The sequence below is a fragment of the Eleutherodactylus coqui genome, chromosome 9 (assembly GCF_035609145.1).
Source record: "Eleutherodactylus coqui strain aEleCoq1 chromosome 9, aEleCoq1.hap1, whole genome shotgun sequence".
Classification (NCBI taxonomy): Eukaryota; Metazoa; Chordata; class Amphibia; order Anura; family Eleutherodactylidae; genus Eleutherodactylus; species Eleutherodactylus coqui.
This window is the reverse complement of record NC_089845.1, coordinates 47,823,555-47,849,966: the sequence shown is the minus strand read 5'-3', so window position 1 is coordinate 47,849,966 and position 26,412 is coordinate 47,823,555. Positions and strand designations below refer to the sequence as shown.

General features: G+C 44.1%; 1 protein-coding gene across 2 annotated transcripts in view; it reads right to left on the bottom strand.

Moving 5' to 3' along the window:
* The window catches only part of LOC136579064 (N-acetyllactosaminide beta-1,6-N-acetylglucosaminyl-transferase-like), a 65,333-nt gene that overhangs the window by 7,967 nt on the left and 30,954 nt on the right, over positions 1–26,412 (bottom strand). For both annotated transcript variants that reach the window (XM_066579354.1, XM_066579353.1), the window contains one exon: positions 11,853–11,942. In XM_066579354.1, the coding sequence (XP_066435451.1) occupies positions 11,853–11,942 (90 nt within the window). The remainder of the gene's footprint in view (positions 1–11,852; positions 11,943–26,412) is intronic.

The window sequence follows — 26,412 nt, the reverse complement described above, 5'->3', positions numbered from 1 at the left end:
TAGACTCGCTCCACTCCAATCCATACTTAATGCAGCAGCTAGGCTCATTCTTCTATCCAGTCGTTATTCAGACGCCTCTGCATTATGCCAGTCGCTGCATTGGCTGCCCATCCACTGCAGAACTAAATTTAAACTCCTCTACCTCACTCACAAAGCCCTGCATAGCGCTGCGCCAGCATATATCGCCTCCCTTTTGTCAGTACACCACCCAGCCCGCTCACTCCGATCGGCTAACACACTCAGACTAAACACCCCTGTAATACGAACCTCACATGCTCGCCTACAGGACTTCACCAGAGCAGCACCCATCCTCTGCAATGCTCTACCCCAAGGCATCCGGACAATTCCCGATGCACGAAATTTCAGACGTGCCTTAAAAATGCACCTCTTCAGGGAAGCATACCAAATCTCCTGATCTAGTCCCTCGCCCCTCCCTATGGTGCCCCACCCTGTTTGCCTTCTAATAAATGATCTGTACATGAAATTTCCTATTGCCTGTGTTCCCCACCCCCTGCACCTCCTGTACCACCCCCAACCCATTTGTGTCTAACCCAATGTACCTCACATTGTAATTGTATTGTTTTGCATTTGTCCATGCCTGAAAGCGCTGCGGAATACGTTGGCGCTATACAAATAAAGATTATTATTATTATCTCCGTATTTACATTCATTGGTATTATTTTCTATTGTGCAAATATGAATCAGTACTTATCCAGTAGAAAATACAAACAATGACAGTGGATACCGAGGCAAATAGAGATCAAACACTAATGAGTTACTCATGATATACGGTTGCAGTGTCTTCTGTGACATGTCCTTATTACAGACATATATAATACGCTTGTGTGAAACCACTTTGTGTGACAACAGTGGTGATTATTTTAACTGGAAATGCCCTTTGATCATTCCTGACCATGACGTCCTCCAAACTCAGTACGTTGGTTTTGGTGTCAATGACATTTTATTGAACTTAGCCTAAAAAACTCTGACATTCCTGATTAAAGTGTAAAATGTGTAATAATTCTTTGTAGAATTGTCCGTTTTCTCCTCTCTGCATTACTTGTGTGGCTAGAGATCCATAATAGGAATATTGTACCTGGGATACCGTTTTGTTTGAGCTATACTAAGATAACCACAGGTTGTGTGGAATATAATATACAGGTCTAATTCCCTGAAGGACACTCAAGATAAATACATCTGTAAGGCTGCTCACAAGAGTGCACTTGATTATTCCCTCGATGGTTAAACTGCTATGGAGACACAACAGAGGAATTTCCGATGACGAAATTTGGTTTTCACATTATTCATATTGTAGGGGGAAAGAATATATTCACAAGCATATTGCATGTCAGTACAAGTGTAATATGTATACTGTAGATACACAGACTAGAATGGTAGAGTTGGAAGGGACCTCCAGGGTCATCGGGTCCAACCCCCTGCTCAATGCAGGATCACTATATCATCCCAGACAGATGTCTGTCCAGCCTTTGTTTGAAGACTTCCATTGAAGAAGTCACCACCTCCCGTGGCAACCTGTTCCACACATTCATCACCCTTGCTGTCTAATATCTAATCTGTATCTCCTCCCTTTCAGTTTCATCCCATTGCTTCTAGTCTTTCCTTGTACAGATGAGAATAGGGCTGATCCCTCTGCACTGTGACAGCCTTCAGATATTTGTAGACAGCTATTAACTCTCCTCCCAGCCTTCTTTTTTGCAAGCTAAACATTCCCAGATCCTTTAACCATTCCACATAGGACATGATTTGCAGACCGCTCACCATCTTGGTAACATTACTCTGAACTTGCTCCAGTTTGTCTATGCCTTTTTGAAATTAGGGGTGCCCAGAACTGAACACAGCATTCCAGATGAGGTCTGACTAAGGAAGAGTAGAGGGGGATAATGACCTCACATGATCTAGACTCTATGCTTCTCTTAATACATCCCAGAATTGTGTTTGCCTTTTTGGCTGCTGCATCACATTTTTGACTCATGTTCAGTCTATGATCTATTAGTATACCCACGTCTTTTTCACATGTGCTGCTGCTTAGCTCAATTCCTCCCATTCTGTATGTGTTTTTTTTCACCCAGATGTAGGACTTTGCATTTCTCCCTGTTAAATACCATTCTATTAGTCACCATCCACTGTTCAAGCTTGTCTAGAACTTTTTAAATTCTCTCGCTACTCTAGTGTTAGCTATCCCTCCTAGCTTTGTGTCGTTGGAAAACTTAATCAGTTTCCCATCAATTGCCTTATCCAGATCATTTATAAAAAATGTTGAACAACACGAGGCCCATTCCTGTTGAATGTACAGCCATTTATGACCACTCTTTGAGTACGATCACTCAGCCAGTTGTTAATCCACCTAACCATTGCCTTGTCAATCCCATATTTGGTCATTTTTTTCAATAAGGATGGTATCAGATATTTTGCCAAATGCTTTACTAAAGTCAAGATATACTATATCCACCTCATTTTCCTGATCAACTGAGTCAGGGATTCTGTCATAGAAGGAAATTAGATTTGTCTGGCATGACTTGTTTGTTACAAACCCATGCTGGCTCTGGTTAATTACTCCATTCTCATCCAAATACTTGCATGCATACTGTTTAAAAACTTGTTCACAGATCTTTCCCAGTATAGAAGTCAGGCTCACAGGCCTGTAGTTTTTTGAATCCACCGTCTTCCCATTTTTGGAAGATAGGAACAACATTTGCCCTTCTCCAATCTTCTGGAACTTCAATTCCCCAGGAATTTTTAGAGATTACGGTGAATAGTTCAGCAATTACCTCTGCTGTTTCCTTCAGTACCCTAGGATGTAATTCATCTAGACACTTGAATTCATGTAAGTTAGCTAAGTGTTCCCTCACCATATCTCTGCTTATAGATAGCCGGCATTCCTTTGTACCTTTAATAGCACAGGGAAGACTAGTTGATGTTACAAGCATGTACATGAAAGAACGTAAAGTTTTTTTTCATCCTAAACTACTGTTAAACTAAAAAAAAAAAAAAAAAGGTTTGACAAATTGCAGTAGAGCTGAGTTTGCCGGCTTTACAAGAGTTTATGTTTCTAAATGTTATTGCAATATCATGTTGATAAGTTATCTCCGTTGTTCACATTGCATTTCATCTCCAGATTCCATCCTGAGGTTACATTTAAATCCTCGAAAATAGAATTCTGATGGAACTCCCAAACAGAACTAAAAGCTGTCATCTTTCCGAAGTTTTCATTCATTATCGACATTCGTGCTGGGCAGAAGAGCATAGCCGATTGTTCCTTCATTCCAAATACTCATAAATCACAGATAAGGAAGAGGTTTTATTGATTTTTGGAAATGTCCTCTATACCCTGTCCTTTAATATGAGCTTAAAATATACCTATATCTTTTATTATATTTATTTTTGAATATTGTAGAGTTGTATGGGACTATAATTGATAGTCTTATTAGGTGCATGATGGCATCATTCCTCCTACCCTTTTTGTTACCAATGGCATTTGGTAAATGATTTTACATGCACACCACTCAACAGTACTTTACAACAGAATGTTGGAAACATTCTAAACATTAACATCTAAACGTTTTGTTACAAAAAGTCATCTTAGTGCTCAAAGTCCATTCACAAGCCAAGAGGTGTAATCCAGAGGCAGTGAGCAGGGCACGGACTCGAGCTGTCCACCACAGTAGTGACGTTTCGGGGGCTCTAGTGACTGCGGACTCTGTTTGGCCGACGTGCAGCCAGAGGTTCATCCTTGGATTTGAAGTGTTTGTTAAAAGTATGCGTCAGACGATGGAATTGGTGGGGATGACATAACTCTGCCCAGTTGTCTTTATTATAAGCGCCAGGTGACTCACGTGAGACACAAATCAGAATTTCAGTTTCACATGTTGGGAAGTTCTAACTGACGCAGTAGCTGTACACATTCTTGAGGTCTTTGATGAATTTGTTTCTTCGTCTGCTGGGCTGACAGCGTGAACTAAATACATGTCAATGACTCTGTGTAGCATTTATACATTTGAACATTTTTAGTGCTTTATTTCATTTGCAGTGCCCTATCATTTATCATCATTTGTCCCATTTGGGACTGCCATGTGGGGTCTCTATTTTTAGTATGTTTTTGGGATTTCTTTTGAAAAAAAAGTTCTCTTTTGATGATCATGAATTTCACTGATGGATGGTCTTGTGTAACATATCTTTTCAGTGATATATATTTTGTCTGGCAGAAATGGCGGAAATGAATGGAAACTTAGTCAAACTGAGACTTTTTTGGTCTCTACTTGACCGATGACAGCCTACGGTTCTTGTCAGGGCTCTGTCTGATGCGTGTGTTTGAGTTTCACGCATAACACTGAGATAGTACCTGCGGACATGTGAAACATGGTCATGTGAAATAGGCCTTTGGATGTTATTTAAATAATTTGTCAATCATTCTGAAAAGGGTTAAAAGTCAAACATATGATAAGCTCCTTAGACCTCCTTCACACGACCATACGCACTTCTACGCTCGGCCATTCAGGGCTAAAATAGCATGAATGAAGAATAGCCGCGATCAAGTCCCGAGCTTCAGCTGCGTTTTCTTATCCATTCACACGGGCAGCTGTGGTGTCTTCGTTTCCCAGCATTGAAAGCAAGTAAATCCCCCCCCCCCCTTTGTTTTAGCTTCCATAGATCCTACGGGAGCTTCCAATGTATCTCAGCAAAAGATAGGGCAAATCAATCTTTTCACACACTGTATATAATTGGTCGCCGTTTTCAGTTGCCAATGTCCTATTACTCCCGGCGCGATTTTTTTACGCGGCTAAAAAATCGCTCCTCTGAATGAATACATTGGAACCCAATGCATTAGATGGTTGCGATTTTTTAACCCAGCTGATTTAGACGCATATATATAGTCATGTGAATAAGGCCTAATTTAAGTGCAAATTAGTCCCGCTATGTCTGTGCCATTTCATGTGTACATTTGTACAGATCTGTTTCATTATGCCTGAGGAAGGATCCTGAGAGGTTCGAAATCTCGCAATAACATCATGTATTTTTGTTATCCATTAAAAGGTATCATATCTACAAGATCACTTGGTTTCTCTTACTGAGAACAATCACATTTAGGCCTCACACGCATGTGTTTGGTTTGCAGTTGAGAAAAAAAAAGCTGTAAAGAAAACCTAAAAGTTATGGACGTCTTTGGGACATTTTTTTTCACTTAAATGCATGTTGGACTAAAAATAATTTTAATTATGTGATTAAACATTTTCCACCACTTGGTGCGAAATTCGCATCAGGAAGAAACTTCCCATTAAAGTGAAAGAAAAGTTTTTAAGGTAGAGAAATGACAACCACAAAGTCAAAAAATTGAATGATCTCCTTCAGATGGCAGTTAGTGTTCCATATGTGAACTATTGGGATATGATTTAGAATATTTGCATTTATAACATTTTCATTATTTTTGTTTAATTAATTTTATAAAGCGTTAGAAGGATCCCGTCGCACTGAACTAGATTGCCTTTCAAGCTGCTTATCTGCAAAGTCCTTCAGTCTTTGAACAGGAAATGGAAATGTTTTCTAGGTAATGGGGTGCGGTTGCTTTCCCTGCTACCAGTGCTTGTGTAGAATGAAATGCAGTTTTGTCCTCTACTTTCGCTTTTCTAGACTATATTATACAGTTGGCCTCCGCTAGTATGAGGTTTCCTCTGAAATTCATGTTAGGATGGGCAGTCATGATAAAAAGTGAATCTGACATATTGTATATTTTGCCGCTTTTCAGTTTGATGATTTTCAGAATGTTTGAAAAAAAGATACAATATATAACAAGTGCAATCCTTCTGTGTTCTCATGCACCATTGATGAAGCATACGATCTCGCCAGCAACTGTTTTACATATTTCCTCAGACAGCAAATAGCTGACTATAGCCCTGGCTTCAGGGTGTTCTGCAATTGGAACAGGTTCTTCATAAGGTCTATTTATTTCAATTGCTGTCTGTTGTAAGCTGCAGTTCAACTATGGAAGGGTTCTGCAAGAAGAGGGCTACTTGGCATATTTTAGCCTGGTGGGCGAGCACGCAGCAGTGGCTAATGAGTAGAGGTCCGTCGTAAAGGTGGACACACACGGTGCAGATGGCCACACAGCCCAAATGTACTCATCTGCTGCAGCCAATGGCAGCACAAGTTACTCGCAAAATTGTGAGACCAGTAGGCGCCAAAATTGGGTGTAGTTTGGCAGTGTACAGTCAGCCAGTGCGTTACTACCTATAACTTTTTTAAATTTAACTTTAACAGTACCAGAATTAACCTAAGTATATACATATAAGAAGCAAGAGTCAGGACAGCTTATGGAAACACGGATTGGTTCAGAATCGAGAAAGGCGTCCGGCAAGGCTGCATTCTATCACCAGTTCTGTTCAATCTGTACGCAGAAACGATCATGAGGCGATGCAATTTGGATAAATTAGAAATCAGAGTGAAAATCGGTGGTAGAAATGTCAACAACCTCCGATATGCAGATGACACCACCCTGCTTGTGGAAAGTGAGAGGGACCTGGAATACCTTATCCAACGAGTGCAAAAGGAAAGCGAACGCATGGGACTGGACCTCAACGGCAAGAAAACGAAAGTCATGACCGCGGTAGGCAACGGTACAATAAGCATAAACATCAACAATGAAGAAGTCGAGATGGTCCAAGATTTCATCTTCCTTGGATCCAAAATCGATCGATTTAGAAGAGGACGCTGCTGTCAGCGCACACACAGCCGGTGGCCGGGACGGAGAAGACAATCGGCTGAGATCCTAAGTAGCCCTTGGGCACAGTAGAGGGAGCTGCTACTGGTGTACACTGACTATATAAGAACTAGTAAAACTCCTTTCATTTTTTATTTGTTTTTGGCTGAAATCATTTGCATAATAGGCCCAAGTGTGTGTCCTGTTGATCCACACTATATAACAATACTGTACACATTTTACACTGTCTATTTTTGGTTTAAAGCGTACGCAAAATACCTCGCAGTTTGCGTAGCATTTTGACGCAGTGCTTTATACACCATGATCAAGACTAGGGTTAAGGGTCGAGGACGTGGATGTGGGCAACCGAATGAGGGTATGAGCAGAGGCCAAGATCCTGGGTAAGGTGTAACTGTGCCAGGTTTGGCCACTCAAACTTCTTCATGCTTCATGCTGTCCTTGTAGCGATCAAAGGAAGCGTAATTGATTTAATGAGACTTTCACAGATTCACTGTATACCTGTGGTGGCTACTTTTGCGACACCTCCTGCTTGAAACCAATCTTTGGTTTTAGAATGGGTTGTTGAATTGTGGAGATGTGTAGAAGTTCTAGCATCTGAGTCCCCTTTATGCCCACGTTTGTGGTTCATGAAATTTTGTGGCGGAGGTGGCACGGGATTGGAATGATGATCATACATTAATTTATCAGCAATTGTCATCAGCATTGTGGGCTATCGCCCACAATTTTAAAGAGGGTTGCTGCCAGGCCCTGCCAACCCTCTGCAGTGTGAGTCTCCTGTTCCTCCTCATCCAATACGCACTTATAAATAGACATGAGGGTGGTGTGGCTATCCAGGGACAGTGTGGAATAAGGACAGCTGAACGCTGCGCAGGGAAAAATTTCAGTACGTTGTGGGCACAGGCTCGTGCCTGCGTCCTGGTGGGGATTGGACAGCAATACCCGCATGTAACACAGGAGAAGAGACAGTGGAGTCACCCGCAGGCGGTGATTGGCCTTCGTTGCACCTAGATGTGCCAGCTCGTGTGCCTTGCTGATTATGGTCTGTCCCATGTAAATTGTTAGGGGGGTGACCGCCAGGCTCTTGCCCACAATTTGGCTTAATAGTGCGACCTGGGAGCCTCAGATGCATCCATGCATACTGCTCCTGCTGTTCCCTATCCGTTTCTGTGGTGTTTCCAAAATTTTCTGATGTTTTCAGGTGATTCACACAACCTCCCTTATGCGGATCATGGGTCAGCTTGAAAAATGCTCGAGTCTCCCATTGACTTCAATGGGGTTCGTTACTCGAAATGAGCTCCTGAGCATTACGAAAAGTTCGACTCGAGTAACGAGCACCCGAGCGTTTTGGTGCTCGCTCATCTCTAGTTATTACCTTTTGTTATTCGTCGTGTGAATCAGAGTTGCTTGTGATTTTTTTCTCTCATTTGGAAAAATTGAAGTCCTATTGAATCATATTACACATCCTAAATGGGGTTGTCTCAAGATGCAATGTAAAGCAATAGGGTTTAATAAAAATGTTGCAGTATTTGTCTTCTGCAGCTTCTACATATCACTGTATATAGACACTGCAGTCTGAATTGGTTGATCTGCCAGTGATGCTAGAATGACGACTTAGTTTTCAGCCCTTAATGCCCCTTTTACAAGAGCTGGTTCTCATTTGAACGAGCGAGTGACGTGACCGCTAACATGTTTGCAATCATTTGTGCTCGTACAACCTATTTAGACAGGCAGATCATCGTTGAGAATCATTCACTTCTCCTTTACTACTTCACATTCTAAGTGTTTAAATGTAACAAGAAGTTACAATGATTTTTATGCCGACTGAAACTAAACAATTGACGAGAAGTGCACAATTCTCGTAAGTCATTCAGTCGTTGGCTCTATTTAGATGTAATGTTAATCACTCACTTTCGTTCGTTTGAGCGAATTTTGAACGGAAATCGCTATGTGTAAACGGGCCATAACTCTGCTCTCCTGCTGTTTTTATCAGCTAATTTATGACCACAACCAGGAAACTTTGCTGTTGTCATAAATTAACTGATAATAATGTACCGGAGGGAAGAGTTAACGGATGAAAACTAAGGGTCCTTGAACACGGGACGACAGTTGGGTGCTTTCCTCAGGATCACTCAGTGAATGGAGGCGGAGTGGGCCGCTCGCCTCCATTCACATTAAACAGCCCATCGATCATCTATGATATGTTTACACGGCCGATCATCGCTTGATCTTTATGCCTGCAGAAACTGAACGACAAACAAACTATCGTTTGCCGCTTAGTCGTTGCCGGCATTTACACTGAGCGATTTAGTGTAAGAGGACCCTATTAGAGATGAGCGAGCATACTCGCTAAGAACAATTACTCGATCGAGCATTGCCCTTAGCGAGTTCCTGCCCGCTAGGGAGCAAAGATTCGGCTGCCGGCAGCGGGCGGGGAGCTGCGGGGGAGAGCGGGGAGGAACAGAGGGGAGATCTCTCTCTCCCTCTCTCCCCCCCGCTCCCCCATGCTGACTGCCGCTACTCACCTGTCACCCGCACCGGCAGCCGAACTTTCTCTACCAAGCGGGGAGATACTCGCTAAGGACAATGCTCGATCGAGCAATTGTCCTTACCGAGTATACTCGGTCATCTCTAGACCCTATGCCTGTTTGTCCAGCATGGTGACAGATCTCCTATTGAGACTAAGGGCGGTTTTAAACGGCCATAGACGCAACTATGCTCGCCACTATGGAGAATGAACAAGGTATTTTTTTTCTCTTTGGCCATTCAAACTCCCTGCCATAGTTTGAAAAAAACAGCGGGAAGCAAGGTCCTATCTTATCTTTTCCACATTTAGTTAATACTATATGCCGGAAAAATAGGGAAAGTCCTATATTTTCTCGCCCATACAAGTAACGGGTTAATGGGCTCAGTCCACATTGGGGTTCACAATCTATAGTCAACTACCAGTATGTTTTGTGAGACCCACGCAAACACAGGGAGAACATACAAATTCCATGCAGATGTTGTCCTTGGGGGGGGGGGGGGGTTAAACCCAGAACCCCAGAGCAACAATGCTAACCTGAGCAACTGTGCTGAGTAATGACTATTCCATGGAGACGAACAATCAGCCGTCCCCATACAGCAGATAATTTGCCGATCTACACAGAGGTAACAAGCTCATTGTCGATCAGTGATCGTTGGCACGGGCAGAATATTTGGAAAGGATCATTAGCCTGCAGTGTCTATATACAGTGATATGCAGAAGCTGAAGAAGACAGACAATGCAAAAATTTTAATTAACCACTAATGAAATAATGATTGTCTGCCCAAAATACATGCATTTAAGTGAAAAAAGAAATTTGCCCTCAAAGGTGTCCATTGCCTTTAAAGTTGTCAGGCCTGATCTCCTATCCAAGTGTTAGTTGTGGTCCGACTGCTCTACCTTCTCTTCAGCAGTCTCATACAGATGAATGGCGCAGCAGCATGCATGTTCAGCCACCACTCCATTCAAATGGGACCCCAGTTTTCGTGATCGGTGGGCAGCAGTTGGACTCCTAGCAAATGTACACTTATCCTGTGAATAGCGGATAACCCGTTTAGGGTCATATTTCTTAAAGAGGATCTGTCAGCATAATATGCTGCCCTATATAAGGGAAATAAGGCAAGCATATTATATGTACGGGTCTGTAATACTATTAGCCAAAGCAGAATAAAAACTGTGTCATTTTGCTACCGTATTTGCAGCGCTGAAAACATATATCAGGCTCATAATCTAAGTCTATTTATGAGCGGAGGACTCTACTTCCCCCTCCTCTGCCCCTCGGGACTGTGGTTGACAGGCTGCTGTGTATAGGGCAGTGTATTAAAAGGCTTGTCCAACTCTAAAGCATTGATGGCCCATACTCAATGGATAGACTTAGGAACTCCTTTGTCAAAGACGTATCACTCAAGGGAACAAAAGAATGGGCTTGTTGAAGTCTTTACATGATGATCCCTTCTGTTTCCCCAACACCTGCTATTTCGGGTAGAGTTGGAAGACCTCCATACATATTAGTTTTCTGATTTTCAAAATCAGACAACTTTAGTCTAAGCATTGATACAAAGTACATAACAGATCAGTAATTGTACATTCTCCTAACTACTAGAAACGTGATTATTATACAGCACTATATAACTGTCTAATGAATAGACTAACAGCTCCAATACATCAGGAACTTGTAAGACGTTCAGATGCAGAAACCTCACATTCAGGCCTCTTTCACATGGGCACTGCGATTTTCAACATCGTGGCTGAAAATCACATGAATGAGAGGCAGTCGCGGCATCTCCCGTTTTCTTGCCCATTCAGATGGCCGGGCTGCGGCATAGATACGCTGCAGCCCAGAATACTGTCAGCTGGGGGGAGAAAGTTCAGTTCTGCTAAACTCCCTCCCCCTTTTCTCCCTCTCTCCGCCCCTTGCCAGCTGTCGGCAAGGGGAGGGAGCGGGAGCTTAGCGGAGCTAGTGCGCTAAACTCTCTCCCTCTCTCCGCCCCTTGCCAAGTGCTACCTAAGGGAGGGGGTGGGATGGGGTGGGTGCTTAGCAGAGCTAAACTCCAACCCCCTCCGTCCCCAGCCTATGGGAGCTGGAAGCAAGGGGGGGGAGGGACTTTAGCAACACAAGCTACTGCTAAACTCCCTCCCCCTTCCCTTTTCTGATAGCTCTCATAGGCTTCCATAGGAGTCTATGGGAACGGCGGGCGTATTCCCGCAATTCCTATCTTTTCCAGTGTCACGTAAGAGCGGCCAGTGGGAATGCAGAAGGGCCCATGTATTTGCTGCACATCTGCGCTGGCCCCTTCTCTTCAATGGCCTATTGTTATGTGTAAATAGCTCCAAAATAGGACATGCAGCGTGAAACATATGCTAAGCTGAGTGAACCCATTGAAACTAATGGGTTTTTGTCATTCATTGCATGTTTTGCCTGTAAAAACTGCCCACGTAACACATTGCGCACATGCGCTCGTGTGAACACTATCATTGACTCTATGAATATAAGCAATTTTAATATTTCCAGTACTTCAGTGTAGAAGTGGTAATGCATTATTGTCCTGTTTAATACATTAGATATTGCTATAATGATAATAAAACCAATTATATTACCATGGCAGCCTCCGTGTTCAGTCATGTCTCTCCACTTAATTGCTCTGACATCACCTTCCCATTGCGCATCTGGCGTGGATCCCGGGACATCTGCGGTTCAGAACATTAAAGAAGATCATCATTTTTCAAGTCGGTTTTCATGAGAACTCACATGCACAATCAATAAATTAGGGAGGGTTAAGGGCGGCACAACTTTTTTTGTGCAGAGGATGAGCGTATTTGCGAAGGCACCGCTAGTTCACACGGGTGGGGGAATCAACTCGCTCTTTGGTGCGCAAATACGTAAAACATATTGTAGGTCCAACTTTTTTGCACCTGCAAGAACCACACAAATATAATAAAGGAATAAGAACGAACCCAATGAAAGCAATGGGATATATTCTCCTATGCACAAAAATGAGCCAAAACACTGAATTTGGGATTAAAAAATGATCAGAGAGCACACGGATGCCGTTTGTGTGCTGTCTGGTTCTCAAGGATTCCTTCTAGGATATGCAGGATGCTCTAGAATGCTGGTTTTAAACTTCACAACTTATCACCTACTAACTTCATTTGATTCTTCTAGTAATGGTCCCTGTTATTTCTTTATTACTTTATGTTTTAAAGAAAAGTCAATACAAACTGGTTTAAACCAAACTTCAGGATCCTATGTCTCACACTTAACAATTTCTTTCCCTTCCATACCTTCAGCCATCCAGTGTATGATGCTTAACCTCTTAACGCTACAAAGTTTACCTTATCGCAAACTGGAGTGCAGGACTTATGGGGGAAAAAAATTATATATATATATATTAGATATAGATAATTCATACAGAGAAAAAACACAAAAATACACCTTTAATGTTTTTTTTTTATACTTGGGTGTATATTTGTGTTTTTTCTCTGTATGAATTTTCTATATCTAATATATATATATATAATTTTTTTTTTCATAAGTCCTGCACTCTAGTTTGCTTTTCTTCTGTTTGCGATATTTTATAGGAGGGACGTTTTGTTATTTATATGGGTTGTATGAAATAGTCTCTACCCCTGATATGTGATTTGTGATGCCCTGCGGCTTTTGTCAAAGTTTACTTTAGTTTACATTCAGGCTGGAGGGGTGCGTAACACAACAGGATGTAAACTTACTTCCTGTGGATGGCATGGAGCAGAAGTGAGCCTGTGCTATTCCGCAGCGGTAGCAAGCTGTGACTCATAACCGGCCTGGGGGGTCGATAAAAACAGCAATCCCCACTGTTAACCCCCTACATGTACTTCACAGCATGTAAAGGCTTTAGGCCTCATGCCCACTAGCAAAATTAAATTGCGGATTCCGCTGCGGAATCCACATTCAAATTTGCCCATAGGGATCCATTGGCCATTCGCAGGCAATTAAATTGAAATTTGCACCCGCGGATGGCATTTTAATGGAAGCAGCATGCTCCATTTTCTGCGGGTCTCCCGCAGGCTTGCATAGCAGCCTATGGAAACCATCCGGTCCCGCGGTACACCCGCAGCTGAATTTCTGCTCTCCGGCGTGGGAGCGCGGGAGAGCAGGAGTTCAGAAACAACAACAACAAAAAAAGAGTGCACGGCGCATGCACGCGGCACTCTGCTGGCGTGCCGAGCGCATCCGCCGGGCAGAGAGAAAGAAGATCTGGACGCGACGGACAGGAACCCGCAGAGTCCGGACAGGTAAGAAGAATCTATTTTCAGGTCTCATGTCCCCGGGAAAGGAGGGTCCCGCTGCGGGATTCTGCATGAAGAATCCGCACGGGCCTGAATTTCCTACTGGACATGAGGCCTTACAGAGGGATTTTTTTGGAAAAAAATGTGTATTTATTTAAACTAGATTTTTTTTTTCTTTAAATTAAATGTTATTGGACTTTTTCTGATGCTGCTTTTTTGGCCTTGAAGGGAACTTGAAGATGTGATCATTCAATCGCTAGGATAGTACACTGCATTACTTATGTAGTGCATTCCACTAAGCCTTCGACAGCATCCTATTGGATTCTGTATGTAACGATCTGTTTCTGGGTTGGAACCTCTTGCTGCGACCAGTACGGCCAATAGCATAGTCAGGGTAGCCAGTGATTGGTACACGGGTAGTATTGGTTGCAGTACAATAGGAGCAGACAAGTAGCATAGTTAGGGTGAAGGTAGTGGTCGGTACACAAGTCTATCTGTTTGCTGTGTAAGGAGCGGGCAGGTAGTGGAGCTTGATTACAAGTTTGGAGCATAATAATCTCGCAAGGAGAAAGAGACAGGGCCAGGTTTATATAATGTAGCTAATTAAGGGACAGGAAGGAGCCAATCAGGGAAATAAAAGTAGGGAACCAGAACCAGGTCATGCACGGGAGCTATCCAAAGGGCTGGATAGCTCAGCTGGTAGAGCTGCTGCCTGGAGCACAGGAGTTCTCGGGTTTCAGTCCGGACACAGTGAGAGGCCTTTGTCAGGCTTCTGGCTGTCATGGGAACTTTTTGGTACCTCGTGATTGCACTGTAGAGTGCTGATGGGTAGCAGAAAAAGCCCCCTCCCCCTGTTATCTGCTTATATGCTGCAGTTGCTATTGATTACAGCAGGTAAGGGTTAAACTGACAGGATCTGAAGTTTCTTCATTTTTGGCAGTTGGAGCAGGAGCCTGTCTGTCAGTAGTCAGCTAAGCCACCGACTAAAAAAGATGTGTGTGCAGGTTTAAAGGCCATTAGTGAGCACCGTAAAAAGGTGTATTGGCATTCACTAGGGGGTTAAAGGGGTTGTCCAACCACAGACTTTACCACTGTTCCAGATTTTGGAACGCACTCATCCGTGTTACAGATAAAGGCTGTGGTGAGACAACCCGTTTAAAGTCCACATCACACCTGATATTTTTATGCAGATTTAAACCAGAGTCAGGCGTGTAAAATAGAAGTCTTTCCTTTATATATTATTTTGTACTATTAGATCTATTCTTGGCTTTGAATAAAAAAATTGCCCCCCCACCCCCCAAAAAAATGTGTGTGTCAAGCCTAAGGCCAGATACAGATGAGCGTATTGCAACACGTCCACAATATGGATCTGTAATACAGAGGTGTTATACATGACATTACAGTCATCAGTAACTGATCTGCAATTCCCACCCCCACCCCGTATTTGCCATCATTGGCTTTCTTTTCCACAAAACAAATACTAATCTGTATTTACTAGAGATGAGCGAGCATACTCGCTAAGGACAATTACTCGATCGAGCATTGCCCTTAGCGAGTTCCTGCCCGCTCGGGAGCAAAGATTCGGCTGCCGGTGGCGGGCGGGGAGCGGCGGGGGAGAGCGGGGAGGAACGGAGGGGAGATCCCTCTCCCTCTCTCCCCCTCGCTCCCCCCTGCTGATGGCCGCAACTCACCTCTCACCCGCGCCGGCAGCCGAACCATTTCTTCCGAGTGGGGAGATACTCGCTAAGGACAATGCTCGATCGAGTAATTGTCCTTAGCGAGTATGCTCGCTCATCTCTAGTATTTACCCAACAGAGGATATTATAAATATGGAGGCAAAAACGGATAAAAATGCTACGTTTTTAAAGTACAGCTGTAAAAGTACGGCCATGTATATAGATGCATAGATTTACATCAGCTATTATATATAGTATTACGGTCTGCAAAACATGGACTAAATACGAAGTTAAACCGCGCTTCTCTGAAAGCAGCCTTAGACAGGTTGTGCCCATGCAGATCAGTTTAAAAAAGAAAAGTTAGTTTAATGTTCTCATTAATATGGAAATTCTAAAAAGGGCCAGACTAAAGGGATTCTGGGAACGGGAAATACAAACTGAAAAATTGGCCACTAGCGGAGCGGGCACGCTAGAACAAGTTTACACATATGGTACTAGGGGATGGAAGAGAATCCATACATGCAGATAAAGGTTGGCAAATGCCCACTATAATAGTGTCAGACATTGCCACCGGTGTTCTTACTACTGGATATCCTGAAAACACGACCTGCTGGGGTACCCTGAGGACCGGAGTTGGGAAACATTGCTGTAATGCTTTCCATCTAGTGGTTAGCGATTTGGCTTTGCCTTGTGAAATCGATGTAAGAGGGTAGAGTGCTGACCTACTCTCGTCTTACTAATGCAGCGGCTTGCAACTGCTCAATCGCGCTAGACTCCGCACTTGTCAGACAAGGTAGGGGGAGCGGAGTGAAAGAGGTGTGGTAGTTTTCTGAAGGGCTGACTATCTGAGATGCAGAGAGACTTAGAAGTAAGTAGAGGTGCCACTGCCGAGCTACCACTGCGGGTGCAACGATCTGTAGAGGAGCTGGCACTGCTGGAGGAAGGCCAACGTCCACTGAACTGAGTATCGAAGACGAGTAGAAGCTGCAACATGAGAGAGAACCAGTACCACCACCCTCAACTTGGTGAAAGGATCTGAGCAGCAACGGTGTATCCCTATTTGTGGGATTTATACTTTGGGGGTACGGTTTAGCAAAGACAAAATAGCTGAGATGATTTGGGTTAAGTTCAACTTAGCTTTATTTTGGCCACAAACTCCAGTTCCATCATACACAGCCAGATACATGGCCAAAACAAGAGAATACATGCCAGCGCATCCTGGCACTAACTAAACAACAATTTCCTCACCTATACATAAAGTATAGCACCCACTGGCGTAACTATAGAGGATGCAGGGGATGCGGTTGCACCGGGGCCCCGGAGCCTTAAGGGGCCCATAAGGCCTCTCTTCTCCATATAGGGAGCCCAGTACTTTAAATAAAGCATTATAGTTGGGGGCCCTGTTACAGATTTTGTTTTGGAGCCCAGGAGCTTCTAATTACGGCTCTGATGGCACCTATGATGCATCAACCAAGCTTCTCCAAACCAGAGTTGTGTGTCTCCCAGGCTCTGGCACCCGCTGCCTAAGGGCCCATTCACAGCGGCGTATTTTCTGGCCCTATCCAGTATATATTTTTTTACGGACTGAACGCAAACCTATTGATTATGATTAGTGTATTCAGAAGTGCGTTTTTCATGTGTGTATTTTACAAAAAAATTTGCAGCAAGTCCTATTTTGCTCCGCATCTGGGACCAAAACCACCTATGAAAGTCTTTGGGAGTGTAAAAAGACACAATGAAACCTGAAGTTATATGCATATTCATTCTGTTTTTTACGCATATTGCCAGGAGTCAGAGGAAAAAAAGTGTAATCAATTGGGTCTTCTGGCAGTTTTTTTTTTTTGCACACATGAAAAACAGTGAATACGAATGCAACATGGACGTAAAAAAAACGCATAAGCGTGCAATAAAAAAAACTGATGCATTTTTCATGGATCAAAACTGCATACGCCCATGTGAATGAGGCCTTAAACTGCAGCCCTTATACCCCTAGCAACAAGCTCAGTAGCCTCACCGTAGCTAATTGCGGATGATGGTAAAATCCCGACCTAGATCAGGAGAGGCAATGATGGGTTTCACACCAACCTATCCATCATTCCAATGAAATCCAGCCCATAAGATACACTTAAAGAGATTCTGTCACCTACTTTTAGTCCTATATGCTAAGTTTATGGGCTAAAAGTAGGTGACCCGTTGAGTCCGGGGGTGTAAGATTTATCCTTCCCTTCCCAACTGTTCCCCTGTTGTCAGCGCTGTAAGGTGCCGCTCAATGCATTGAGTGTCCTGCTAACTAGTCCGCCCATTCCAACTTTATAATAGGCGTATTATTTAGCACGGAGTGGTGGCTTCCAGCGCTGACACCGGGGGTACGATGGGTGATTTACTGCGCCATAACATCCCATGTGATTACGAAGCACATTACACAGTAATACCTGCACTCTTTATATACTAAGCTGGAGCTACAAACCCGTAATCTCGCAAGCCCTTTTACTCAAAGTCTCTACTGCTGTGCATACCGACTCATTGGTGCACCACTTACTGCTCGATGGCGGGAGAGTCACCTCAACTGCACTTGGTCCTCCGCATTGCTTAGGGTTCACTCACATGGGAGTATGTGTGCTGCATATTATGAGCGTATTTTCCATGATCCTGGGGTATCCCCATTACCTCTAACACTGCGTCCCCTGCAGCTGTGGAAGTTTTTGGTGCTGCTCTCTGGCTTTGCCTCTGAGCCCCAATTCGAGTTCAACATAGGGAATCTTGCGGGAAACGGCCTCCGCCACTTTACGTACTGCAATTTGTTTGCCTCCTTCTCACAGTCCTTCCTCTGTGCCAAGCAGCATATACCCAGCTGGCACCTCTAGCATATACCCAGTTGGCACCTCTAGCATCTCTAGCATATACCCAGCTGGCACCTCTAGCTGCATCCGCTGCACTCTGAGTTAATGGCGCAGCTCTAATCCCTAATCTAACAAATAAATAGACGTTCAAATATACATGTAAATATTCTCCCATGCCCTCGCATCACCCTCTTACATACACGCTGGGAAAAATTTACCAAGCCCAGCATTTCCAACACTGGACTCAGTATGATTTCCCCAGTGCATGGTGCGCTTAATACATGAAGAGCCCGGAAGTGACTTTTTGTTCATGAAGGAACTCCTTAGGGGTGCAAATCTGTTATGGCGATTGTCTCATAAGAACTTGGAGTCGCTTCATAATGAATAGCAGTCCCAGTACATGGTCATCAACAGTATAGTTTGTGACATTATATTGTATTATGTGTTTCCCAGAGGGCCCTGCGGTTCATCCAATTATAGTTGTTTTAATAGTATTTTATGGTTTGCTATTAAATTGTGTTTATTTAAATATGATAGAATGAGCGGAGTGTGAGTTTCCAGTGTAGAGCGTATGATTTAATATTCAGGTTTAAAGTTGTTTTTTCAAGTGCAGTAATATTCTATACCAAGAAACTGCTGGATTGTCCATTTGTTAACCCTTTAACACTCCAGGATGTACATTTGCATCATGGAGCGGGAGCGGGGAGTCAATCCTGCGCCATATAATGCAGGTGCTGGCTATTTTTTACAGCCGACACTCGCCTGCCACAGCTTTGATCAGCACAGCCACTGATCGCAGCTGTTAACCCTTTAAATGTCCGATGAATGTCCAGGGTCTAGAACAGCCCCCCTGCAATGAGATTGTGGGGTGCCATTCAGCTGCCATGACAACCGGGGACCTACTGAACCCCCCCCCCCCCCCAGGGCTGTCATGGCAGATTATACCGCAATCTGACAGGCAATGTAATGCTGTGGTATTGCAGGAGTGATCAAACCATCATAAGTTCTTGCCACTATGGGGACAAAAAAAACAAAAGTAGAAATCAGTTGACAAAAGTTTTATTAAATATTTAAAAAAAATAAAAAGGTAAAAAAACCTTTTGCTGTATTTATAATAAAAGAATCTAATTAAAAATGTTAAAAAAGCATATTTGGTATCGCTGTGTCCATAAAAGACTGATCTATCAAAGTAACGCATTTTTAGGGCTGGATTCACACGAACGTATATCGGCTTAGTTTTCACGCTGGCTGATATACGTCGTCTCTCTCTCTGCGGGGGGGGGGGGGATCCTGGAAGAGCCAGGAGCAGTGCTCTGAGCTCCCGCCCCCTCTATGCCTCCTTTCCGCCCCCTGCACTATTTGCAATGGGGAGAGGCTGGACAGGGGCGGGGCTAATTCGTGGAACTTCACCCCGCCCCACCTCTTTTCATTGCAAATAGTGCAGAGGGGCAGAGAGGGGGTGGAGAAGAGGCAGAGAGGGGGCGGGAGCTCAGTGCACTGCTCCTGGCTCTTCCAGCCTCCCCCCCTGCAGAGAGGGACGCCGTATATCGGCTGGGCGTGAAAACCGAGCCGATATACGTTCATGTGAATCCAGCCTTACTCCGCACGGTGAACATTGTTAGAAAAAAAATAAAGTATGCCAGAATTGCGCTTTTTTTTCGTAACCTCCATTTCCAAGAAAAAATGTAATAAAAAGCGATCAAAAAGTCTAATGTACTCCAAAATGGTACCAATAAAAACTACAGGACGTCCCACAAAAAATGAGCCTTTGCATAACTATGTCAACGGAAAAATAAAAAAGTTATGGGTGTCAGAAGATGGCGGCAGAAATGTTTTACATTTTTTTCCAAAGGTATTTCATATTTTAGTAGCACAGCAAAATCTGGTATCGTAGTAATCGCACTGACTCATAGAATAAAGTTATCACGTCATTTTTGCTGCAGTGTGTACACCGTAGAAACAAGCCCCTCCTCCAAAGATGGCGGAATTTCGCTTTTTTTACACTTTACTCCACTTTTTAAAAAGTTTTTCAGGACATTATTCGGCACATTGAAAAATAGAACTTGTTCTGCAAAAAACAAGCCCTCAGAAAACTACCTTGATGGATACATAAAAGAGTTAAGATTTTTTTTTTTGTAAATGGAGAGGAAAAAGGCAAAATGAAATTAAAAAAGAAAATCCTTAAGGGGTTAAAGTTGTACATGATTACAAAAACATGGCTGCTTTTTTCCAGCATCAGTGCCACACCTTTCCATAGGTTGTATTGCTGCTCAGCTCTCATGAAATGAATGAGGTTGAGCTGTAATACCAGACAAAGCCTGCAGACAGGAGTGGAGCTATTTTTTGAAAGAAGCACCCACCTTTTCCCATTCTTGTACAGTACAAGCCCTTTAAGACCACACGAAGCCTGATCAACCAACCCTTCGTTTACAGTAGCACACAGAGGATTTTGCCTTCCCTGTAAGCCACATCTGATACAGTGCCAGCTCTCTCCATAGTCAGCTAATACTGTAGACATGTTGTATGCGTCACATGACATAGATAAATGTCTGATGTATCTTTAGTCTTTTCACATGCAGTTGGGTTTACTGATCTGAAGGATTATTTGCTACATGCCAAATGCAGTAAACTATTAAAAGAGTCTGTTTCCAGTAATTCTATTTTTTTTTCAAGTGCAGAAATCTATCTTCTGCCCTAAAACATTCCAGATGCAGCAACTCAAATTAGTGTGGGAAATCATCCATACAAGTATGGGCTCAATACATCCAATAGATGCAATTAAAAAGACTGTTACCATGGTTTTGCAGCCCTCCGAGAGCACCATAAGGTAGTGACGGTAACACTGATTGTAGTGATATGTCTGCTGTGTGGGTACTGGTGTATCTTGACACCACCGGAAGCTAGGGGTGTGATAGCTGTCACCAGGAGTGAACGCCCCTGTCACTCCCCTAGCTTCGGATTGGCTGCGAGATACACTGTGTATCCTGACTCAAAGTAGTGACTGGGGGCTGCGAGGTTGACGGTGACACTGAGCATCTGCCAGACAGAACAAACCATCAGCAGAAGCAGGAGGGGTTGGCAGTGATCAAGTGGAGCTGCACGGAGGTGTGAGCCAGCGTTGAAGTGCTTGGATGAATGCAACGTAGCACTTGCAGCCGGAAAGCTGCAGAGGGGAGGCCGCTGGCGGGGAGACTGTCTGCTGGGCCGTGCGCAGACACCTGACACACTCTCCACCAATGGGGACTGTGACAGTGGGGAGGCTGCCGCTAGCGGAGATGCCAGCAAAGCTGACAGCAGCGGGGTCGGGAGCTGGGAAATTCCGCTGGACAGCAGGCTCCCAACACTCACATCAGCAGCAGGGAGATGCCAGTGGCACACTTACAGAAGCAGCCTTCAGTGCAAGTGTGTTTGTACCCACCAGCCAATCCAGAGCTGTGGGCATTCCCTCTAGTTTCGGCAGCCCACCCCATGTCTCCACCCATTACTGTGGTGGCGTCAAGATACACCAGTACCTGCTGTGTGTATCTGTGCAGTAGTTTTGGAGAAACTTGCATTTTATTAGTAGCAGCCAGATACAGAATCAGTCCTCAATATTCATAAGCTGCAGCCTAGCCATACCCACCCTGCCCTCCAGCCAATGATTGGCAGTTCTCTTTCTATGTGCAGTAATAGGCAGTCAGCTATCAATCATCGGCTGGAGGGCAGCATTAGCCTGCCACTCATGAATATCCAGGGCGACTTTTAGTAGTCCTCTATGCATGTGCTGCTACTTATAAAAAGGAAGTTTCTCAAAAACTACTGCACAGATCCACACAGAAGATATATCACTGTAATCAGTGTGACTGTCACTGCCTTGTGTTGCCCCTCAGAGAAGGGTGGAAAAAGATGGTGACAGAGCCTCTTAGGCAGATAAAAAAATTAGGCCATCTTGACATGGGCGAGAAAATTGCACGAGATTTGCTTTATGTATATCACCCTATTTATTAAAAGATGGCTGGCCCATTGCACAGAACAAGCACTTGTAACCTCTTGTGTCACCCCTATTTCCTCATAGTTTGTAAACTCTTGTGAGCAGGGTCCTCACTCCACAAATTGTCTATTGGTTTAATACTATGTTATGTCTTATATTTTCTGTGTTCTCTCTGATTTGTAAAGTGCTGCAAAATATGTTGTCATAATATAAATAAAGCTTATTATTGATATTTGGGTTCTGTCCCCTCTAGAGGTCACAATCTAAGTTCACCTATTAGGCCTCATGTCCACGGGGAAAATCAGATCCGCTGCAGATTCTCCATGTAGAATCTGCAGCGGGTCCCTCCTGCCCCGCGGACATGAGCGCCGAAAATAGCAATTTAAAAGAATTTACCTATCCGGCGCGGGCGACGAAGGTCAGCTGTTCCTCACGGCCGGATCTTCATTTTCGGCCGGCGGATGAATTCCTGACGCCGGCGGCACGTCGCCGGCACGTCGTCGACGTGCCGCGCGCATGCGCCGGGCACATCCGCCGAGCCGAAGCAAGGAAGATGCGGCCGTGAGGAAGAGAAGAGCTTCGCGGTCCGCTGCGGGTGAGTAAATGCTTTAAATTCCTATTTTAGGTCTCCCGCGGATCCGGACGGCTTCCATAGGCTTCAATAGAAGCCCGCGGGAGCCGTCCCCGCGGGAGACCCGCATGAAAATGGAGCATGGTCCAGATTTTTTCATGCTCCATTTTTTTTAAAATCACTTTTATTGACGATCCGCGGGTATTTATGTACCCGCGGGTGGTCAATGCATCCCTATGGGGTGCGGATCCGCGCGCGGGAGATCCGCTGCGGATCCTAAATCCTATTTTCCCCGTGGACATGAGGCCTTAGTATGTTTATGAAGTGTGCGAGGAAGTCCAAGCAAATGGTCTCCTTGAATGGATTTGACCCCAGGACCCCAGCGCAGCAAGGTAACAGTGCTAACCATTGAGACACCATGCTGCCCTTGTTTAAAACTTTGAAAAAGGCCTGTTTTTTGTTTTTTTTTGTTCAATTGCATCATCTTTGCCTTCATATAAAGTGTGAAAGGAGAGAAAATTTTATATCTACATCTGTTCAAAAAAAAAAAACAGCATTCTTACGATTTTGTCATGGCTGTTCAGTCCTGTCAAGGAAACCAACCAATAGATTCTGAAACACAGGACAGGGACTGGCTAACTGACATATAGAACACATGGCGTTAAAGAGTTACTAGATGTGCAAGACAATATAACTGGCAACGGTAGAAACAAAAGAGAGGCCTAAGAGCTATCCCTGATCTACCCTGACTGGTCCTGCCAATAAAGCGGAGTACCCACCCCAAAAAGGGCGACCCCACTTCTGAAAATTAAACTGGATTCTTTATATATCCCTAGGTATAGAATGAAGGAAAGGGAATAAGTGAGGACACGGCGGTACAGAAAATACAAATGAACAAGACAAGGTCAGAGTAAAAGAGCAACAATAGTACTGTACTGTCTCTGCTGGCACTGGTTCATAATATCTGTATTTACTAAAATAAATGCTAAAACTAAACTGGGAGGAATAAAACAGATAATAACTTTGGTGTCAGACTTTGCATAACCATCTCATGGAGGTCAGAGTAGACTAACAAATGTCTATAAAAAATGTCTGACGAGAACCAGCACAAACAAACTACAATAACAGAGGGTAAACAGCGGGTATAAATCAAGTAGTGCAAGACACAGCTGCCAGAACTGGAGAGCTCCTATAGAGAACAAGATTGTGCTAGAATGCAAGAGAAGTAACAGAAACCAATGGAATCTAAGAAGGATGTATACAAGTATAGTTACTTTATTACATGTCTGACACCAGTCATTTTTATAGAAATAAATATTTGTCTAGAACTTTTTTCCGCATATTAAAGGTCAATAACCTGAACATTTGTATATAAGATTGTCCTAAGTGAATGCTGTAACTGTTAGGGCAGTTCATAAAACACTTCATTGGAAGGCAGCATTCCTGCAAGTCAATATTAGATCTTTTAACAAGCCTTGTAACAATGACTAGGAATCTAAGACAAAACCAAAGTCTTCTCCAGAAGGAAAAGATAAACCATACACAGACAGCCATTTCGGGGGGATTGCCCCTCATCAGTGTGCAGAAAGATTCTGGCTTGGCTAGTGAGGGACCTATAGAGGTGGGTCGGGAAGGAAATTGTTTCTCCTTAGGGAGAGCATCTAGAAGGTGTGAGGAGACTTATAAGGACATCCATGCTCCTCTGGGAAATATGCAAATAGGAATCTGGAACAATGTCTCTACAGCACCACCTACTGGAAGGCAGCATTCCTGCAAGTCAATGTCAGACCTTTTAACAAGTCTTGTAACAATGACTGGGAATTTAAGCCAAAGTCTTCTCCAAAAGGAAAAGATAAACCATAGGCAGATAGCCATTTTGTGGTGATTGCCTCACATCAGTGTGCAGTAGGTTTGCTGGCAGCATGAACCTGGGACAGGGATGCCTATTACCCCAGTATATGTCTTATTCTGAAATGGTGCACCGTTTCAGAATAAACACACTTTAAAGTTTGACTGGGGGATGAGACACACTGGCCTCTCCCACCCATATCATGCATAGTGACCGTTCTTTCCCTATAACATAAGGGGAGAGAGCTGTCACTCTACATGATAAGGCTAGTGTGGTCCATCCCTGTGATTTAGAGTTTAGCTCCGAGTCAAAGTTTAACCCTTTCCAATCCACTGTCTGACGTCTAAAGACATTATGATTTAAGGCTGTGCAGCTCTGATGTTGGAAGATGTCCGTCGGGGTTCTCTTACTGTATATTGCCAGCCTCTCTGCTGTTGGAGCCTATCCAACGTGTCACCTCATGCAGTACTGGCTTTAGCCAGCATATAGCGCTGTTGTATATCAGCAGAAAAAGAGTAAGCCCCCTAGGAAAACCAGAATACAAATTGGATTGGAAAGGGTTAAAGTGTATTCATTCTGAAATGCTGAAATGTTTCACATAATATTTACATGGGGATAACACTGGGGAACAAAAAAAAAAATCCTGGTGCCTTTGATTTTAGACCTTATTTTGGGTATTTTTGTGCTACTGTGCTATTTTAAAAATACCATCCATTTGGTTCTAGGAGCTCTAGATATGCCTGATGTCATTATTAGAGATGAGCGAGCACCAAAATGCTCGGGTGCTCGTTACTCGGGACGAAATTTTTGCGATGCTCGAGGGTTCGTTTCGAATAACGAACCCCATTGAAGTCAATGGGCGACCCGAGCATTTTTGTATATCGCCGATGCTCGCTAAGGTTTCCATTTGTGAAAATCTGGGCAATTCAAGAAAGTGATGGGAACGACACAGAAACGGATAGGGCAGGCGAGGGGCTACATGTTGGGCTGCATCTCAAGTTCCCAGGTCCCACTATTAAGCCACAATAACGGCAAGAGTGGGCCCCCCCCCAACAATTTTTACTTCTGAAAAGCCCTCATTAGCAATGCATACCTTAGCTAAGCACCACACTACCTCCAACAAAGCACAATCACTGCCTGCATGACACTCCGCTGCCACTTCTCCTGGGTTACATGCTGCCCAACCCCCCCCCCCGCACGACCCAGTGTCCACAGCGCGCACCAAAGTGTCTCTGCGCAGCCTTCAGCTGCCCTCATGCCACACCACCCTCATGTCTATTTATATGCGCGTCTGCCATGAGGAGGAACCGCAGGCACACACTGCAGAGGGTTGGCACGGCTAGGCAGCGACCCTCTTTAAAAGGGGCAGGGCGATAGCCCACAATGTTGTACAGAAGCAATGAGAAATCCAATCCTGTGCCACCTCCATCTGGAGCTGCAGACGTGGGCATAGCAATGGGGAACCTATGTGCCACACACTATTCATTCTGTCAAGGTGTCTGCATGCCCCAGTCAGACCGCGTTTTTTTTATAAATAGTCACAGGCAGGTACAACTCCGCAATGGGAATTCCATGTGCACCCACAGCATGGGTGGCTCCCTGGAACCCACCGGCTGTACATAAATGTATCCCATTGCAGTGCCCTGGACAGCAGAGCTAACGTCAGATTAAATGCAGGTGGGCTTCGGCCCACACTGCATGCCCCAGTCACACTGGAGTTCTTTATAAGTAGACACATGCAGTTACAACTCCCTGTGGACTCACAGCATGGGTGGGTGCCAGGAACCCACCGGCGGTACATAAATATATCCCATTGCATTGCCCATCACAGCTGAGGTAATGTCATGTTTAATGCAGGTGGGCTTCGGCCCACACTGCATACCCCAGTCAGACTGGAGTTCTTTAGAAGTGGACACATGCAGTTACAACTCCGTGTGGACCGACAGCATGGGTGGGTGCCAGGAAGCCACCGGCGGTACATAAATA